The sequence below is a fragment of the Coffea arabica genome, chromosome 1c (genome assembly GCF_036785885.1).
Source record: "Coffea arabica cultivar ET-39 chromosome 1c, Coffea Arabica ET-39 HiFi, whole genome shotgun sequence".
Taxonomy (NCBI): domain Eukaryota; kingdom Viridiplantae; phylum Streptophyta; class Magnoliopsida; order Gentianales; family Rubiaceae; genus Coffea; species Coffea arabica.
The window spans coordinates 48,558,737-48,577,824 of NC_092310.1; the positions used below are offsets into that span (position 1 = coordinate 48,558,737).

The 19,088-nt window shown below is 36.7% G+C and overlaps 3 protein-coding genes and 1 long non-coding RNA gene across 5 annotated transcripts; 1 reads left to right on the plus strand and 3 right to left on the minus strand.

Moving 5' to 3' along the window:
* The first annotated feature begins 1,959 nt into the window (after positions 1 to 1,959).
* LOC140035071 (uncharacterized) lies at positions 1,960 to 2,900 on the plus strand. The gene is made up of 2 exons (XR_011839039.1): positions 1,960 to 2,412; positions 2,650 to 2,900. It is a non-coding gene; the product is annotated as an uncharacterized lncRNA (long non-coding RNA).
* Positions 2,901 to 7,382: 4,482 nt separating this feature from the next.
* LOC113725268 (uncharacterized) lies at positions 7,383 to 16,279 on the minus strand. Of its 2 annotated transcripts, none has more exons than XM_072074562.1 (3): positions 16,028 to 16,279; positions 15,855 to 15,913; positions 7,383 to 14,619 (listed from the first exon to the last, which is right to left on the minus strand). In XM_072074562.1, the coding sequence occupies exons 2-3, from the start codon at positions 15,867 to 15,869 to the stop codon at positions 13,393 to 13,395; spliced, it is 1,242 nt and encodes a 413-aa protein (XP_071930663.1). In that variant the 5' UTR covers positions 15,870 to 15,913; positions 16,028 to 16,279; the 3' UTR covers positions 7,383 to 13,392. The 2 variants fall into 2 exon arrangements, 1 of the variants encoding a protein (XP_071930663.1); XR_011839040.1 differs by lacking the exon at positions 7,383 to 14,619 and adding an exon at positions 15,494 to 15,743.
* On the minus strand, positions 7,544 to 8,065 carry LOC140005862 (uncharacterized). Its single transcript, XM_072046997.1, has one exon. The coding sequence runs from the start codon at positions 8,063 to 8,065 to the stop codon at positions 7,544 to 7,546; it is 522 nt and encodes a 173-aa protein (XP_071903098.1).
* On the minus strand, positions 11,318 to 11,839 carry LOC140005872 (uncharacterized). The gene has a single exon (XM_072047010.1). The coding sequence runs from the start codon at positions 11,837 to 11,839 to the stop codon at positions 11,318 to 11,320; it is 522 nt and encodes a 173-aa protein (XP_071903111.1).
* Positions 16,280 to 19,088: the final 2,809 nt, after the last annotated feature.

Below are 19,088 nucleotides of genomic sequence, written 5' to 3' on the forward strand. Positions count from 1 at the left end.
AAAGTCTTCGTCAACTATGTCATGGAAGTCTTGAAGGAGCATGGCCCAAAGGCTCTGCAAAAGTATTCAAGTCATTGTTGTTTTTTCACTATCCAGAAAAGTAAGGACAAGTTAAATTCGACCACATTTTTTCTCAATAATTGAGTCAAGACGGCACTATGACAAGTCCAATTATTCACGTACAAACATGCAACTAGTATTCGGTACTGTGTTGATACAACTTTGAACAAATTTTATCAACTAAAGATGATATCTAACTTTTGATACAAACGTCTTTTGATAATATCTAACTTTTCTTCCTTCTATTGGAGGCTCATGAACTCCTCAGTTTTTCTTTCCTGGAAGAACATTTTTGCTTCAATTTAAAGAATTTTTAAGACAAAAGCAGCAATTGGTCTTCCCTAATTTTGTGATCTCCAGGTCTGTATTAGTTTGCGAAGCTGATATCTTGGAAAATTAGTACAGATTGTTGCAAATGGGACAGTATCAAACAATTATAAGTTGTCTTAATATAGTGAATCGACTCTGAATTTTACAAGCTAAAATTTTCAATACGACTACTTCTAATATCATAGTGTGACTTCATATTTTGTGGCCAACATTTGAGTTAAAAAGGTGAGTTAAGACGTGAATCAACGTCTCTGAGCCCCAAAAACATAGAAATTTCTTCACCAATACAATTTTTTTGAAAAAAAGAAGAAGAAGGAGAAAAGGCTTGATCAATACAATTTATATTGTCATTAGCATGTCTAATGGGTTGTATATTGTTGGTATATTGTTGTTTAATGGGTGTTTAATGTGTTTATATATTGTTGTTGGCGTGTTTATTGGGTTATAAGTCCCTAACCTGCATGGTTGAAACTCGAAAGCAACTAAGGATGTTGAAACTTGAAAATGAAACTCTTGTAAGCAACTTGGATAGAATTTACTGCTGCGTAGACCTGAAAATGAGAGGACCAGCTCAATTGGCTTCACATATTAATTCCACCCCAAATGGTACGACAATTTTGAGAAAAAGGGTCGGGAGAATTATTTCGAGAGAATGGCCTTTGATCAAAACAACCACATAATGAAACAGGATGAAAGTTTATACCGTATAAGAAAATGCATCTTTCTAAAAAATTTCTTATAGTTTTCTAGAATAATTTTATAAAGCTTGTTTTTTTCCCTTAAAGTAGTTAGTTAGTAAGATTTAGAATCTCTCCTAAGTTGCAAAAATAAGATACTTATGAGCATTATATCTAACGCTTACAACTCTCTCTCTCTCTCTCTCTCTAAACTGTATGAAAGTTTCTATAGAAAGACTTCTTTTTATGAACTGTTAACATCTCTTATCAATCTGTGTCTTCAAATGAATTGCTAAAAATCGCCAGTTGCAAAATCCCAGTCTTGTAGTTAAGACATTTGGAACAAATTTAGTTAAGTTTCAATAAAGGACATTGATTTCAATTAGAGATTGGTGGGAAAGAGAAGTAGGATTTTTCCATTATCTTTAAACTGGTACGAAAAAGAATTTTATGGTCCTTGTTACGAAAACTATTATTGTTTATGCACAATATAATGTTTTACAATAACTCATTTAACCTTTATTACTCAATCATGCCGCTAAGTTTTTTTTTTTAATTATTTACAAGCGTTTATAACAATTTAATCTTTTACTTTAAAGTATTATAGTTACATTTCACTTAATAAAGGACCGTGATGGAAATATTTGAAACAACTTCTGTGTAGTATCCTTAGAAAATGTTTGTTTCGAAATAATGGAAAATTTTTTCATAATTTCGCGAAAGTTGCTAAGAAAATTAAATCAATTCAAGCATCACACTAGTTCTGTTTAATTTCAGAAACAGTTATCTTGATAGTTTCTAAAAAAATTTTAAAAGATTTATGGTTACAAAAAATAGATTTTTTTTTTTATTTTGAATGACAAAAGTTTTATGACAAAAATTATTTTCTCAAGAACAGTCCATTAAAATTACAGTAGTGTTGGCTAATGATTAATTCCACATGCGACTTTCAACATTCTGCTCTCATACGTACGTAATAACTATTAGAATTAACACTAAAAGTCAAGTTTTTTTTTTTTTTCACATACTTCCACCATTACACCCGGCGCCTTTATATAAACCGTTATGCTGATCATAAATTTATCAAGCAAGAATGAAGAGACAAATAACATTTTTTAGTGCTTTCCTTTTCTTCTTTCTGTTGCAACCATGCTCGGAAAGCTGTTCTGCTGGGATATGGCTGTGGATTAGTGCTCGGATTAGTTATGGGAGGTCTCATTTTCTTGACTGGAAAACCAAGATGGATTGTACTGATTGTCGAAGAGTCGTTCAAACCGCGAAGGCGACCGATGAAATGGATCCACATACGAACTTAAGAAGGGCAATGCAATAATTTACATAACTGGTAAGCAAAGCATTCTTGTTCTACCCCTATTATTATGAAATAATTAATGTTATTCCTTTGCATAATTTATTTTTTCCTCAATCATAATAGCTTTTAAATCTTATCGTTTGGACAAAAAAAAAAAAAAAAAAAGCTTTTAAACTATTGTGATTCTATTAAATTAACTGATTACTGAACTTCGTTGGATGATAAGTTTTTCGTATGGCTAATCTGAAAAGCTTGACTTGTAATGCCCAGGTCTATCAATGGAGTGGAAATAAGGAAAAGATTTGGTTCATTTCCAGTCGTACGTGCTGTGTATTTTAGGCTGGTTCCTAAAATACAAGTCTCAGAGCCTTGTTTTCAAGTCTTAGGCTGTGTATTTTAGGCTGGTTCATTTCTCGTGGTTTTCAAGTCTCAGAGCCTTGTGGTTGCTTGCGGCTGAATCTGTAGGTTTATAATTGTAAGCAAGAAGACATTTCAATGGATAATTACTATTAATTGGGTAAGTGGTTCAGTATGGCATTGTGTATTGAAAGTTGTCCGGTGCAAATTATGAGAAGGGTCCATCATTTTTTTGATTGAATACCAGCATTCACTAATAAACATTAAATCATACTGGTGTTTTAACTAATTCATTGTACAATAATTCCACATCTGAAAAATGCTTTGGCAAAAAGTTTGTCCCATCTGAAGCATAGCGAATTAATTATTACTAAAAGCAGTAACCTACGCATGTAGCTCAACTACATAAATATTCCGAAGAACCAACCGACTTGCTCTGCATTGGTGAAGACAAATTCCTACAAATTTCCCTGCCAGTTATCTCTCACACATCAATTTCTTGCCAAACGGAGCGTTTAAATACGGTTCTCCGAAGTTAGGTAGCGAGTGTTTTGCTTACTATAAAGCATATTTTATGTGTGTGCGCGTGTGTATATATATATTTTAGATAAAATATCATAATTTCATTAAAATATGCACCAAGGACAAAAATTACATCATCAAATATACTAATACTTGTCGTTAAGTTCTAATACTTACGTGATTTTAAGAGAATTTTTGCCCTGAAAGTTGTGCATCTATGGCACGGGACTTGATAAACTTGGTTTACTCAATTTTTACATCAACAATAATTTTATTACAAGCTTAAAGTCAAGTTATTCGATATTTTAAATTTTTAATTGCCATGAATGTGCCATTTCCTTTCCGCGTGTAAATTAAAGTTGATCATGCATTCAAACTTATCTAAGTTGATGTATATTTACACTGATCCGAAAACAAACACTAGTTTGGAGCGGGAAGGGGGTATTTATTGTGTGACATGATATTAAATTCAAACAACTTGTATATCATTTCTTTCTTCATTATTTGCGTCTTAAAATGTTGCCCATCCTTTTTCTTTTTTCATTATCCGCCTTAACCCATGTGTTGTATGATTTTGAATGGATTTGTTCTATTCCCAGAATATAATATTTGTAGAGCAATACATATTTCAAGCTCTTGTACAAATGAGAATGATAAAGTAAACCAAAACCAAGCTCCTTAACAAATATGAAGTACTAATGACAATTGAATACCATTATTAGACCACATAAAGTTGTTTGTACATGATCCAAGTATATAGTCTTCAAGACAATTTAAGTGTGTTTACATGAATCTAAGTATTTGAAGACATTTGTTAAAAAAAAAATTGTGAGAAGCTCATTATCCATATCTAATTTATTGTCCTTCATCTTTTATGCTTAATATATTTGATCTGAATGATAACTTTCCGAAGCAAGCAACATTATCTCCAAAGACTCAAATCGATTAGATACTTGGGCGGGCCTTAGGACTTGGGCCTTTCATAAATACTATCTACCAGTTTCTAATTCAAATGATCACACAATTGTTTGCTGGGCCTTACGTTAATCCTCCCAAGCAATTTTAACAATGTTGAGCTGAAGTTGGACTCATTGGTCTTCCAAGGAATCAATTTGGTTATTGCATTTAGAGGAAAATGATGCTAGATCTGGGAGCTATCCTTTCTAGACTAACCTTTTTCCTCTAGACTAACTAATTGGAAAAGATGAAAAAAAAAGAAGTCAACACAAGGCTGTTCTTCAAAGGAAATCATCACTTTAAAGTAATTCGGGTGGAAATTGTAGTATACATTCACTTCAATTAGAGATTGTTAGGAAGGAAAAGTAAGATACTTCATTTTCAATTTTAACAGCAGAGCCTTTGATTTGCTATCAAAGAAATTTATCCATAATCTAATATATACATATGGTTGTTTTCTGTATTAGATATCTTGCTATGTCATGAGTTAGGCACAAGGTCAACTTACAATAATTAATTTGGATGTTGATATTACTTATCCTTTTTCTCTTGTGAACCCTTTTACTGCTCAATTATGCCAATAACACTTTATTTACAAATCCTTTAATAGTTTTTTCTAATACATTTACAAGTCATAATAAAAGGGCCACTCAAGGAACATTTCGAACAAATTGCTACTTTGTATTAATTGCATGTATATTTCTATACAAGAAAATATTTTTCACTGTTCCTTGAATGTGTTTATGACACTCAATTCAAGCATTACACTATTTTCATAAAATTTCGAAGCATTTATCTACATAATTCTTTGAAGAGTTTCCCAGAAATCAGGAGACAAATGAAAGAACGACAATGCAGATAAAATTTGATGCAAATTTAAATAAAAATTTTCAACTGAAGATGCAGATAAAAAAAATCTTTTGATAATTTCTTAATTTTCTTCTTTCAGTTCACTAATTAGAAAAAATCTACTAGTTGTTACAAAATTTGGATTTAATCACAGCTCCAGCATCCATTGCCTATTTCTGTGTGCAATTGAGAAGGACCGACAATGCTTGACTTGTCTAAAAATAAATCGACCATGGAAATTGCAATTCCACAATGCTTTGGTAACTTAAGTTCTCAACTTTGGGCGCTGAACTTGAAAAATAATGGTCTTGTAAAATATCTATTGAGAAGTCTTGATTTGAATTGCAATTTCTTGAAAGGTTCACTACTTAACACAATGATTGGCCAACTCTGAAGAAAATTGGAAGTCCTTGACGTCCCAAACATGCTTACTGAGGAGATATATTTCCAACATGGCTAACTCGAAAATCTTTCAGGTTCCAAGTCTCTAAAGTCCTGAAAGGTAAGGGTTTTTCGGACCTACATTATGTTTGGAAGATTTATAGGTCTCCCTAGCTACGAGTTCATTGATATCGTCCCTACATTACTTCTCAACAGCTTAAAAGCCGTAATCGGGCCAGGCCAATATCAATTTGAATGTAATATTGTAATTACATCACTTTGATGCTTAGAATTCTGTCACAGATCATCTTGCGGGCCTAATTTTTAGAGGTTATATTTCCCAATAATTCTTCAACACACTACTTTATCATAGAGAATATCACAAATTTTTTGTATGCAAAGCATTCCAATTTAGACTCGCTAATGTGCCAAATCTTGCAAAAAATTTAACAATGTCGATTAGAAGTTGGACTGACAGGTCTTGCACGGAATTGCATGTATACAAAAATGTAATAGGATCTATCATTTTCTACACTAACTTATTATAAAAGGTGAAAGAAAGAACTTAAGTCTTTTCGGCCTAAAGAGGATATGTCGTCTTTAAGGTCTTTTGAACCAAAATTTTACTCTGTATCCCTAGCTGAATTTAACTATTAATGAATTACATTCACTTGGATTAGAGATTGTTGGGAAAAAAAGTAGGATCCTTTGCCATCAATGAAAAGTATGCTTAATCTACTATATGTTTGTTATCTAATTGATTTTGTACTAGATATTTTACTACTTCATGAGTTATATGCAATACTAAATTTTAATATCTAGTTTGCTTCATTTTTTCCTCTTATGAACCCCTTTATTGCTCAATCATGCCAATAAATCCTTAGCTACAAACTTTTTTAGCAACTATCTAACATTTTGCATATAAAATTAGAGTACCATTTAAGAATATTTCAAACAATTGCTATGTTGTATTAATTACGTGTATATTTTTGGATTAAGAAATTTCTTAGATCCATGAAAATTTCTGTGAAAATCAATTTAAGCATCACACTGCTCTTGTACAATTTCAGAAGCTTTTATGTCCGTAGTTCTTTGAAAAGGTCTCCAGAAATTAGGAGACAAATGAAAGAATGGTTTGGTACTATGCATAACATATAAATCTTTTCAGCTTTTAAGTTGCGTTTCTCAATTGCTACTTTATTATGGTCCTGATATGGACAAGAGCAACAAGAATATTCGTAGAAAGTCTTCATCAATTGTGTCATGGAAGTCTTGAAGGAACTTGGTCATCGACGAATTCCTGCAAGCACACAGGATCGATCGTAGTAATAATTTACCTGGTATATTTTAGGGTCGAATCCACAAGAACGAGTTAATTTTCTATTTTAATTATTTCAATAAAATAACAAAATTTAAATTCAAAAATTTGTACTTTCAAAATATGCAATAAAAGAATAATCAATCAAATAGAGTAATAGTGAGAAAACAAATGACATGAGTCTAGGGTTTTAAGTTTTAATTTAGAATTTGAGTCAATTATCTAGTTAATTTTTTAACGAACCATGAATGCATCGTACAATTATATTTTAAATTATCTTTCGATACATCTAAAATGTGTCTAATTAAATGTTGAGGATTGAAGTCAAGAAACTGAATTGTATCAGTAGAGAAGATAGAAGAAGAGAAATTAGGAGGGAGGAATGAGGAGAATTTCAGAGGGAGGAGGGAAAAGATAATGAGAGAGAGACTGAGATATTATTGAGAGGAGAATTAGGTACAATGAATCTGATACTTCCTACAATCGCAGATGTAATACTTATACAAATCCTAGTTTTCACTCAAATACCAGATTGCTAGCAATTAACTAACTTTCCCGCCAAAACTCTTCATTCTGTTAGGACCAGGCTTGGTCACGTGATCCTTCCCCTGTGCTCCCATTTCTCATGCTACCTCTTCTGCTGACTCTTTCTGGTAGTTAGTTTAATAGCTTCCCTTGAATGCAGGTCATTACAATGCCTCCCCCTAAAAATAATCCTAGTCTCTAGGATTGATTAAATTGGAAAGTAGGGAATTGAGCATGAATGAATGTCCAATCTTCTCAGGTGGCTTCCTCGGGTTCCATGTTTTCCCACTGCACCAACACCTGTTCGACCTCTTGTCCCTTTCTAAAGATTGTCCTCTGGTCTAGAACTGCTGAGGGAGCAACACCGAACTCCCCATCATCATTCAGGGTAGGCAAGGCAGTGCTGAGGGGAGCCCCCTTAGGTGACTTTTTGAGTAAGGAGACATGGAAAACAGGATGTATGGTTGATCCCACTGGTAACTTCAACCTGTAAGCTACAGTCCCCAACTTTTGCTCTACCTGATATGGCCCATAGTACTTAGCCGCCAGTTTTATGTTCCTTCTTACAGCTACAGAAGTTTGTCTGTAAGGCTGCAGCTTCAAATAAGCCCATTCTCCTACTTCAAATTCCCTGTCACTCCTCCCTTTATCTGCCATTTGTTTCATCCTGTTCTGAGCCTTCAACAGATTCTCCTTGAGCAAGGAGTTCCAGCCCACTCGTTCTTGTGCCCAATCCTCCACGGCAGCTACTAGTGTGCTATCAGGCCTCAGGTTCATCTAAGTAGGCTTGTAACCATACAAGGCCTGAAAGGGAGACATTTGTAAGCTATTATGGTGGTTAGTGTTGTACCACCACTCTGCAGCAGGTAGCCATTTCCTCCATTTCCCTGGTTGATACAGACACATACTTCTCAGGTAGTTTTCCACACACCTATTCACCCTCTCAGTCTGCCCATCAGACTGAGGGTGATATGCAGATGACAGATTTAATTCTGTGCCTAGCATTTTGAAGAGTTCTTGCCAGAACAAGCTAGTAAAAGCCTTGTCCCTATCAGAGACAATGTGTGTTGGCAGGCCATGCAACCTAAAAATCTGATCAAAGAATGCCTCTGCGACACTTTTAGCAGTATAGTGAGAGGTCATTGGAATAAAATGGGCGTATTTAGTGAATCTGTCCACCACCACGTAGATCACATTACAACCAAAGGACTTGGGTAATCCCTCTATGAAATCCATAGAAATTTGTTGCCAAGCTTGGTCAGGTATGGCCAGTGGCTGCAGTAAACCTGGATAGGGGCAATTTCATTTTTCCTCCTCTTGCAGACCTCACAGCTTTGTACATATTGCTCTACTTCCTTCTTCATTCCAGGCCAGTATAGATAACTCTTAATCCTCTGATAAGTACCATGATTCCCCGAGTGTCCCCCAAGACTAGAATCATGAAAACAGGAAACCAGCCTTTGTCTTAATCCAGAATCTGCTCCTACCCTCACCCTTCCTTTGAATCTTAGAAATCCCTGGTTATAAGAGTAATCTGGTAATGCATCAGCTCCCATAGCTAACTTCAGCAGAACCTTCTTGGCCACCTCATCACCGTTGTAGCTCTCAGCTACCATGGTCAACCACTGAGGCTTGATGGCAGTGATAGTATGCACAGACGTTTCTGCTGTATTCTCCAAATCACCCCTCCTTGACAAGGCATCAGGAACTATATTTTCCTTCCCTTTTTTGTATTGAATCTCATAATCCATCCCCATAAGTTTAACCAGCCATTTTTGTTGGAGAGATGTGTTAATTTTCTAATCCAACAAGTATTTGAGACTCTCATGATCAGTTTTGATAATGAAATGGTGTCCCATCAAGTAATGTTTCCACTTGTGAACTGCAGTGATGAGTGATAAGAGTTCCTTCTCATAGGTAGACCTGGCTTGATTATTCTGTCCCAGTACTTGGCTGTAGTAAGCTATTGGCCTCCCTTGTTGCATTAGAACAGCACCAATGGCCATCTGACTGGCATCAGTTTCCAGCAGGAATGGCTTTGAGAAGTCAGGTAATGCCAACACTGGTGCTGCACTCATTGCCAGTTTCAATTGTTGGAATGCAGTTTCTGCAGCAGTACTCCATGCAAATTGATCCCTTTTTAGCAGTTCAGTAAGAGGCTTAGCAATCTCCCCATACCCCTTAACAAACCTCCTATAGTAACCTGTCAAGCCCAAGAATCCTCTGAGAGCCTTTACACAGGAGGGCGTTGGCCAGGACAGCATAGCCTCCATCTTGGATGGATTAGTTTTCACCCCTGCACTAGTAATTATATGTCCCAGATACTCTACTTAGTCTTGACCAAAAGAGCACTTAGATATCTTTGCAAACAAAGAGTGTTGTCTCAGGGTTTCCAAAACTATGGATAAGTGGTGTAGGTGACTCTTGTAATCTGGACTAAATCTTTCCCCACACCTGAAACATAGGTTGTGATCCTTCCTGTACTGGAATTCAGTGGGGGAGATTTTCTTGAAAACTTGCTGTGAATTAGACTTCCTGCTGAATTCTGTTGGTGATGTTCCAGCTTGTCTTACTCCCGGATCCTGAGCTCCATTTCCTCCCTTGTTAATTCCAAATGAGGTTGAGTGCAAGGTATTTCTGAGTATAGGCCTACTGGACTTGTGAACCAGATCCAAGTGATGTTCCTGCCATCTGGCCATCTCAAAGGCAGACTGTAGACTGTCTGGCCTGTGCATCTTCACGGCAGATTTAATTTCCCCCTTCAGTCCACTTAAGAAACTAGCAATGTAGTAGGATTCAGTCAATTCTGGCATCTGGATCATTACAATAGGCCTCAACTCTTCAAACTTCTCCTGATAAGCCAAAACAGTGGAGGTTTGATTGAGTTTGCTAAACTCTTCCACTGCATCAGCCTCTCCCACAGTGCTGAACCTCCTATATACTTCTGATCCAAAATCCTTCCATTGGACTATTCCCCTATCTTTTTTGAAATTCTGATACCAGAGATCCGCCTTTCCTTCTAAGTGCAGTTCCACAAGGTCCATCTGCTGCTCCTCAGTAGTGCGAAATAGTTGGAAAAATTTCTCACACTTCCTGATCCACTCCTTAGGACTGTGGCCATCAAATCTGGGGAAATCTAACCTGGGGACCCCCATGGGCCAATGTTGCCCCTCTCCTCTAGAGGAATTGCCAAATTCACCATGCCTGATATTCGAATTTCCAGCATTTCGATTGTTAGGAGTCCTTTCTGCAGAACCATTAGGATTTCCCAAAATGCCTTTGTCCCCCTGCAAACTTCTCAAAATCGAGCTGATCTGGTTCCTCACAAAGTTCTTCAGCTCTGCGCTATTTGCTTCCAGTAAGGACCGCATCTCCCTTTGATTAACTTCCAGCTTCTCCTCCATGACCTGCTTGTCTGCTATCATGGAATCGAGAACCGCTTGAATCCTGGCATCCTGTTTCCTGAGCTGCTCTTCGAAGCTTTTCATGCGTGTACCTTCTGCCATTATGGATTGTGGAGTGAACTTGCAATCCGAGGACCGCAAGCTCTGATACCACTGTTGAGGATTGAAGTCAAGAAACTGAATTGTATCAGTAGAGAAGATAGAAGAAGAGAAATTAGGAGGGAGGAATGAGGAGAATTTCAGAGGAAGGAGGGAAAAGATAATGAGAGAGAGACTGAGATATTATTGAGAGGAGAATTAGGTACAATGAATCTAATACTTCCTACAATCGCAGATGTAATACTTATACAAATCCTAGTTTTCACTCAAATACCAGATTGCTAGCAATTAACTAACTTTCCCGCCAAAACTCTTCATTCTGTTAGGACCAGGCTTGGTCACGTGATTCCTCCCCTGTGCTCCCATTTCTCATGCTACCTCCTCTGCTGACTCTTTCTGGTAGTTAGTTTAATAGCTTCCCTTGAATGCAGGTCATTACAATGCCTCCCCCTAAAAATAATCCTAGTCTCTAGGATTGATTAAATTGGAAAGTAGGGAATTGAGCATGAATGAATGTCCAATCTTCTCAGGTGGCTTCCTCGGGTTCCATGTTTTCCCACTGCACCAACACCTGTTCGACCTCTTGTCCCTTTCTAAAGATTGTCCTCTGGTCTAGAACTGCTGAGGGAGCAACACCGAACTCCCCATCATCATTCAGGGTAGGCAAGGCAGTGCTGAGGGGAGCCCCCTTAGGTGACTTTTTGAGTAAGGAGACATGGAAAACAGGATGTATGGTTGATCCCACTGGTAACTTCAACCTGTAAGCTACAGTCCCCAACTTTTGCTCTACCTGATATGGCCCATAGTACTTAGCCGCCAGTTTTATGTTCCTTCTTACAGCTACAGAAGTTTGTCTGTAAGGCTGCAGCTTCAAATAAGCCCATTCTCCTACTTCAAATTCCCTGTCACTCCTCCCTTTATCTGCCATTTGTTTCATCCTGTTCTGAGCCTTCAACAGATTCTCCTTGAGCAAGGAGTTCCAGCCCACTCGTTCTTGTGCCCAATCCTCCACGGCAGCTACTAGTGTGCTATCAGGCCTCAGGTTCATCTAAGTAGGCTTGTAACCATACAAGGCCTGAAAGGGAGACATTTGTAAGCTATTATGGTGGTTAGTGTTGTACCACCACTCTGCAGCAGGTAGCCATTTCCTCCATTTCCCTGGTTGATACAGACACATACTTCTCAGGTAGTTTTCCACACACCTATTCACCCTCTCAGTCTGCCCATCAGACTGAGGGTGATATGCAGATGACAGATTTAATTCTGTGCCTAGCATTTTGAAGAGTTCTTGCCAGAACAAGCTAGTAAAAGCCTTGTCCCTATCAGAGACAATGTGTGTTGGCAGGCCATGCAACCTAAAAATCTGATCAAAGAATGCCTCTGCGACACTTTTAGCAGTATAGTGAGAGGTCATTGGAATAAAATGGGCGTATTTAGTGAATCTGTCCACCACCACGTAGATCACATTACAACCAAAGGACTTGGGTAATCCCTCTATGAAATCCATAGAAATTTGTTGCCAAGCTTGGTCAGGTATGGCCAGTGGCTGCAGTAAACCTGGATAGGGGCAATTTCATTTTTCCTCCTCTTGCAGACCTCACAGCTTTGTACATATTGCTCTACTTCCTTCTTCATTCCAGGCCAGTATAGATAACTCTTAATCCTCTGATAAGTACCATGATTCCCCGAGTGTCCCCCAAGACTAGAATCATGAAAACAGGAAACCAGCCTTTGTCTTAATCCAGAATCTGCTCCTACCCTCACCCTTCCTTTGAATCTTAGAAATCCCTGGTTATAAGAGTAATCTGGTAATGCATCAGCTCCCATAGCTAACTTCAGCAGAACCTTCTTGGCCACCTCATCACCGTTGTAGCTCTCAGCTACCATGGTCAACCACTGAGGCTTGATGGCAGTGATAGTATGCACAGACGTTTCTGCTGTATTCTCCAAATCACCCCTCCTTGACAAGGCATCAGGAACTATATTTTCCTTCCCTTTTTTGTATTGAATCTCATAATCCATCCCCATAAGTTTAACCAGCCATTTTTGTTGGAGAGATGTGTTAATTTTCTAATCCAACAAGTATTTGAGACTCTCATGATCAGTTTTGATAATGAAATGGTGTCCCATCAAGTAATGTTTCCACTTGTGAACTGCAGTGATGAGTGATAAGAGTTCCTTCTCATAGGTAGACCTGGCTTGATTATTCTGTCCCAGTACTTGGCTGTAGTAAGCTATTGGCCTCCCTTGTTGCATTAGAACAGCACCAATGGCCATCTGACTGGCATCAGTTTCCAGCAGGAATGGCTTTGAGAAGTCAGGTAATGCCAACACTGGTGCTGCACTCATTGCCAGTTTCAATTGTTGGAATGCAGTTTCTGCAGCAGTACTCCATGCAAATTGATCCCTTTTTAGCAGTTCAGTAAGAGGCTTAGCAATCTCCCCATACCCCTTAACAAACCTCCTATAGTAACCTGTCAAGCCCAAGAATCCTCTGAGAGCCTTTACACAGGAGGGCGTTGGCCAGGACAGCATAGCCTCCATCTTGGATGGATTAGTTTTCACCCCTGCACTAGTAATTATATGTCCCAGATACTCTACTTAGTCTTGACCAAAAGAGCACTTAGATATCTTTGCAAACAAAGAGTGTTGTCTCAGGGTTTCCAAAACTATGGATAAGTGGTGTAGGTGACTCTTGTAATCTGGACTAAATCTTTCCCCACACCTGAAACATAGGTTGTGATCCTTCCTGTACTGGAATTCAGTGGGGGAGATTTTCTTGAAAACTTGCTGTGAATTAGACTTCCTGCTGAATTCTGTTGGTGATGTTCCAGCTTGTCTTACTCCCGGATCCTGAGCTCCATTTCCTCCCTTGTTAATTCCAAATGAGGTTGAGTGCAAGGTATTTCTGAGTATAGGCCTACTGGACTTGTGAACCAGATCCAAGTGATGTTCCTGCCATCTGGCCATCTCAAAGGCAGACTGTAGACTGTCTGGCCTGTGCATCTTCACGGCAGATTTAATTTCCCCCTTCAGTCCACTTAAGAAACTAGCAATGTAGTAGGATTCAGTCAATTCTGGCATCTGGATCATTACAATAGGCCTCAACTCTTCAAACTTCTCCTGATAAGCCAAAACAGTGGAGGTTTGATTGAGTTTGCTAAACTCTTCCACTGCATCAGCCTCTCCCACAGTGCTGAACCTCCTATATACTTCTGATCCAAAATCCTTCCATTGGACTATTCCCCTATCTTTTTTGAAATTCTGATACCAGAGATCCGCCTTTCCTTCTAAGTGCAGTTCCACAAGGTCCATCTGCTGCTCCTCAGTAGTGCGAAATAGTTGGAAAAATTTCTCACACTTCCTGATCCACTCCTTAGGACTGTGGCCATCAAATCTGGGGAAATCTAACCTGGGGACCCCCATGGGCCAATGTTGCCCCTCTCCTCTAGAGGAATTGCCAAATTCACCATGCCTGATATTCGAATTTCCAGCATTTCGATTGTTAGGAGTCCTTTCTGCAGAACCATTAGGATTTCCCAAAATGCCTTTGTCCCCCTGCAAACTTCTCAAAATCGAGCTGATCTGGTTCCTCACAAAGTTCTTCAGCTCTGCGCTATTTGCTTCCAGTAAGGACCGCATCTCCCTTTGATTAACTTCCAGCTTCTCCTCCATGACCTGCTTGTCTGCTATCATGGAATCGAGAACCGCTTGAATCCTGGCATCCTGTTTCCTGAGCTGCTCTTCGAAGCTTTTCATGCGTGTACCTTCTGCCATTATGGATTGTGGAGTGAACTTGCAATCCGAGGACCGCAAGCTCTGATACCACTGTTGAGGATTGAAGTCAAGAAACTGAATTGTATCAGTAGAGAAGATAGAAGAAGAGAAATTAGGAGGGAGGAATGAGGAGAATTTCAGAGGAAGGAGGGAAAAGATAATGAGAGAGAGACTGAGATATTATTGAGAGGAGAATTAGGTACAATGAATCTAATACTTCCTACAATCGCAGATGTAATACTTATACAAATCCTAGTTTTCACTCAAATACCAGATTGCTAGCAATTAACTAACTTTCCCGCCAAAACTCTTCATTCTGTTAGGACCAGGCTTGGTCACGTGATTCCTCCCCTGTGCTCCCATTTCTCATGCTACCTCCTCTGCTGACTCTTTCTGGTAGTTAGTTTAATAGCTTCCCTTGAATGCAGGTCATAACATTAAATCCTACGTCTTTTTCAAAATTGCAAGTATTTAATTAAACTCTTTAAAAATTTCGGTGATATAAGTGTATCATACAAATCCTAACCTACTCTCGTGATTAATCTAAAATATTTATCTATCTAGTGCATAGTTGTATCTCCCTTGTTAGTTCAATACAATTTTTAAGAGCATGTCTATGGTGGCAAAGCATAAACAGATAATTAAAATCAAGATAGATAAATCACAACAAAAAACAAGAAATTAAACTAAAAAATTAATCAAATTCCTTCATAAAATCCCTAACCCTAGAAACAATTTAGTTCAACATGATTTGGAAATTAAAACCATGAATTCAAAGAGTTGCTAGAAAGATAAGAAAAGAGTAAGAAAACTTTGTAGTTGCTTGCGCCAATCTTCTCCTTACACGCTCCTTGATTCGCCTCCGTTTGGTCTTGATATCTCAAGAATAAACTATAAAAAGATGTAAAATTAGACTAGACTAATGTTTTCCATCCTTAAAAGCAACTCAAAGAACCCCTATTTATAGTTTTTTGAAAATATATCCTAAACAAAGTAGGAATATGCTTTATTGGAGTTGAAAAACTACGTTTTCACCCATTTTTTCAATGAAGACCGGCCCAATATCCGCTTGGATGAATGCTATAACAAAATAAATTACCAACACAGTTAACTTTTAGATTGAAGGGCTCTGTAGCAATTTGCTCACGGTAACTCTTAAACCCTTCGATTACAACCTAAAAACGACAAAATTAGTCCAATTAATTCACCAATTCACTAATTAACCATATCCATTTCCCATATCAAACTAACAAACCGCCCAAAAAAGTTCAAAAGAACTTAATTACCTGCTTTATATACATGCTGATGGCTCTTTCTCACAAGAGTCCACAACTAGAAATTTCTTCTGCAGAAATATTCAGCCAAGATGAAATTAAGACAGTAGAACTTTGATATATAGCTTGAAAGACTAAAAGAAATTAACAAAAAAGAAGGAAAAAATGAAAGGAAGAACTATTACCTTTACTGACTTCGAAGTAGAACCCTAACTCTGCTGTGAGACAGAGTGCAAATTTTTGTTATTATTATTTATTTTTTTGGGAAGTGGAGGAATTTGAAGAAGAAGAAGAAGAAGAAGAAGAAGAAGTTGGAAGGAATTTGAGAAAATGAAGACTAAAATAAGGAGGTGCCGTTTTTTTGCTGGAGAGAAGTCAAAAAAATGGTAGAATTTGAGAGAGAAGAGAGTGAGGAAGAAGGGGGAAATTGGAGGGAATAAATATTTGGGAGCAAGTATTAAAAGCTTATATGATGAGTTTCTTTTTCATTTTCCTAAGCAAAATTAGTAATAATTAATTAGCTGAAAATTTGACCGCGGTTTATAATTTATATGTTTTCGGTTTAGGCTGACTAATAGCCTAATATCAAGTATTTAGGGTAATTATCACTTTACCCTCTAATATTTAGTTCTACTATCAGTTTCTCCCCTAATTTTATCTTTTTCATACTTTTTCCCCATCAACTTTGACCAACATCAGACTCTCCTTCTTTCAAATTTTTGTCTTGAAAAATTGACTGAACTCATAAACCAAAAGAGCTTTATTTGTAATTAAACAACCAAGAACAAACTGCAAATTGGCACTAAGAAGTTTGAAATGACAAGTTTAGTCATGCTTTAATTATTTCAACATATTTTGAAATTAGGAATTTATAAGAGAACAAAAATTAGTAGAGAAGAAACTGTATGTCAGCTTTCGTGAATGTTCAATACTCATAAATATGGCTTTCTTTGAAATTTTTTCATCACCCCAAATTATGTCTTGAAATTACATAATTTTTGCATGCAATGAATTTAGTTGTATTCAGTAAATTCTCATCTAGAGAAACTCAATTTTGGTAACAATCATCTTGCAGGAAACATCATGATGTTTTTGAGTTAACAAGCTTGACATTTCTCAACCTGTTGGTCAAATCATGTCAGAGGTTTTTTTTTTCTGATTTATCATAATAAAATTCAAGAGTTCTTTTATTACTTCATCCGTGGTTCTTTACTTACAACCCTTAATAAGTTGAATTGTGATCTTTCAATTATAAGTGAAACATCTTACCAACTAGGCTATACATCATTGTCAGCCAAGAATTTCAATTTCTTGACTTCTTTACTTAACCTTGATCTTCAAATTACTGATTTCATTGGTAAGTTTCCAAGTTATATTCTTTCCTTACCTAAATTTAGAAAACCCATAGTTGAAAGCAACGTGGAACTCCTTGATACTTCATCAATGTTTACTTGGAGCAGCTCTAGTTTCCTTAGGAACTTGGATCTCTCTTACACAATTACTTAGATGAGCATTCTGATTAGATTGGTTATGCAAAGTCCTTGAATCAACCAGATTCTAAAAGAGACTTGCCTTTCACCATTTGCTGGCATTTTCCCATCAACAATTTCAAATCTTGAGCTAGTATTTTATTTTTGTAAGTTTGAAACCTTGTGCCTAAGGGGTTCCTTAGTTGATGACCAAGAATGAAGTGCTATAAAATATATTTTGTTCACTTGAATTATATTCTGTGAATAGGTTTCCTCCATTTCTGAGATGTTATTTTCAGCCTTAAATATTTGAAGGAATAGTAATTTTTGACCCCAAAATAAATAAATTATCTTCTGTAGTTTTTCTAAATCAAGGTACCTAAATCACTAAACAATTGGTTAAGCTACTATCACATATGCAACAACATATGCATTTTTTTTTTCAATGAAAGTACAATACTGCTGTTAAAAAACATCAGCAAGATTACGAGACTGAGACTAGAAAGAAATCAATCAATGGATTAGATGATAGATTGATTGGCTCTTAGCAACTTGACCATTAGTGCTTAGTAGGATAATTTTAAAGAACACAGTAAAAAAATTTCTTTCGTTTTTTTTTTTAAATTTCACAACGAATTGGAATACGTGCCATCTAGAGCATTTTATATGCATACTACTTTAAAAGGATTTGTATTGCATGTAACATGTTTCTTGCTGTATAGATTACTTCAAAAATCAATATCGATATTAATCTAACAAGACTATACATCAAATGATCAAAATAATTCACATAATTTTGTTTTGTTGATACTTAAGTAATACATCTTAATTAGGAAGGTAACTCAATTCTGTCCTCAGAAAGAAAAAAAATTCACTGCAATGGATTTCCAGCTTCATTTTGTTTTTTTAATTTCATGTTTACATTTTTGTTATCGTTGTAGAAACGTATTTCTGCTCAGCTCTGTAAATTAAAGTTTGTCAGAAAATTAGAACAAGCTAGTTTTTATTAGTTATTTTAGTCGAGCAAGTAATGAACTGTCTGTCTTATTTTAACAGGTAGTTTAATTGGATTGTTCAATTCGATCTCTTCATAGAGAGTCACTTGGTCTTAGAAGTTTGTGTTAAATACACTTTGCGCTTTTCAAACATATCCAAATTTTCACTTCAAAAGTGCATAATGTGTAGCTAAGAAAAGCTTGGGAATGAAGCTTGAAGCTCAATATCTCATCAGCCCACCAGAGCAGCTGCTAGGATTGCTAGCTTTTGATGTGATGGGCGTTACCATGCCTCTACTTTTTTTTTTTTGTCAGCAACGGTAGATGTCCTATAATTTAATCTAGCCTAATCTAGGGGGAAGGGATAAGGGGAGATGGTCAACTAAGACCAGCCACATATTGTTACCATGCCTCTACTTGTTTCCATGTAATGAGCCTAATGCCCTCCTACCAAATCAAAAAAAAAAAAAAATTACTTCAGTCTCTAAATTTCAAAAAAATGTTCCACTTAAGCAACATTTGTCTCATTTTATTCTGTAAAATATGAAATATTTTATACTTCAGTCCTTAAAGAGGAACAAATTTTATAATTTAGGAATAAAGAAGACATATATTATATATAACTAAGACAAATTTTACTACAAGAAAATTGACATTTAGCTAGGAAAAAAAGTTGTGGCAAAAACTCATAAATTCATAGCCAAAAACCATTTTCGACGCCAATTTCGTAGCTGAATCCTCATCACAAATTGTAACCGGCCACGAAAAGAAGTATCTCGTCG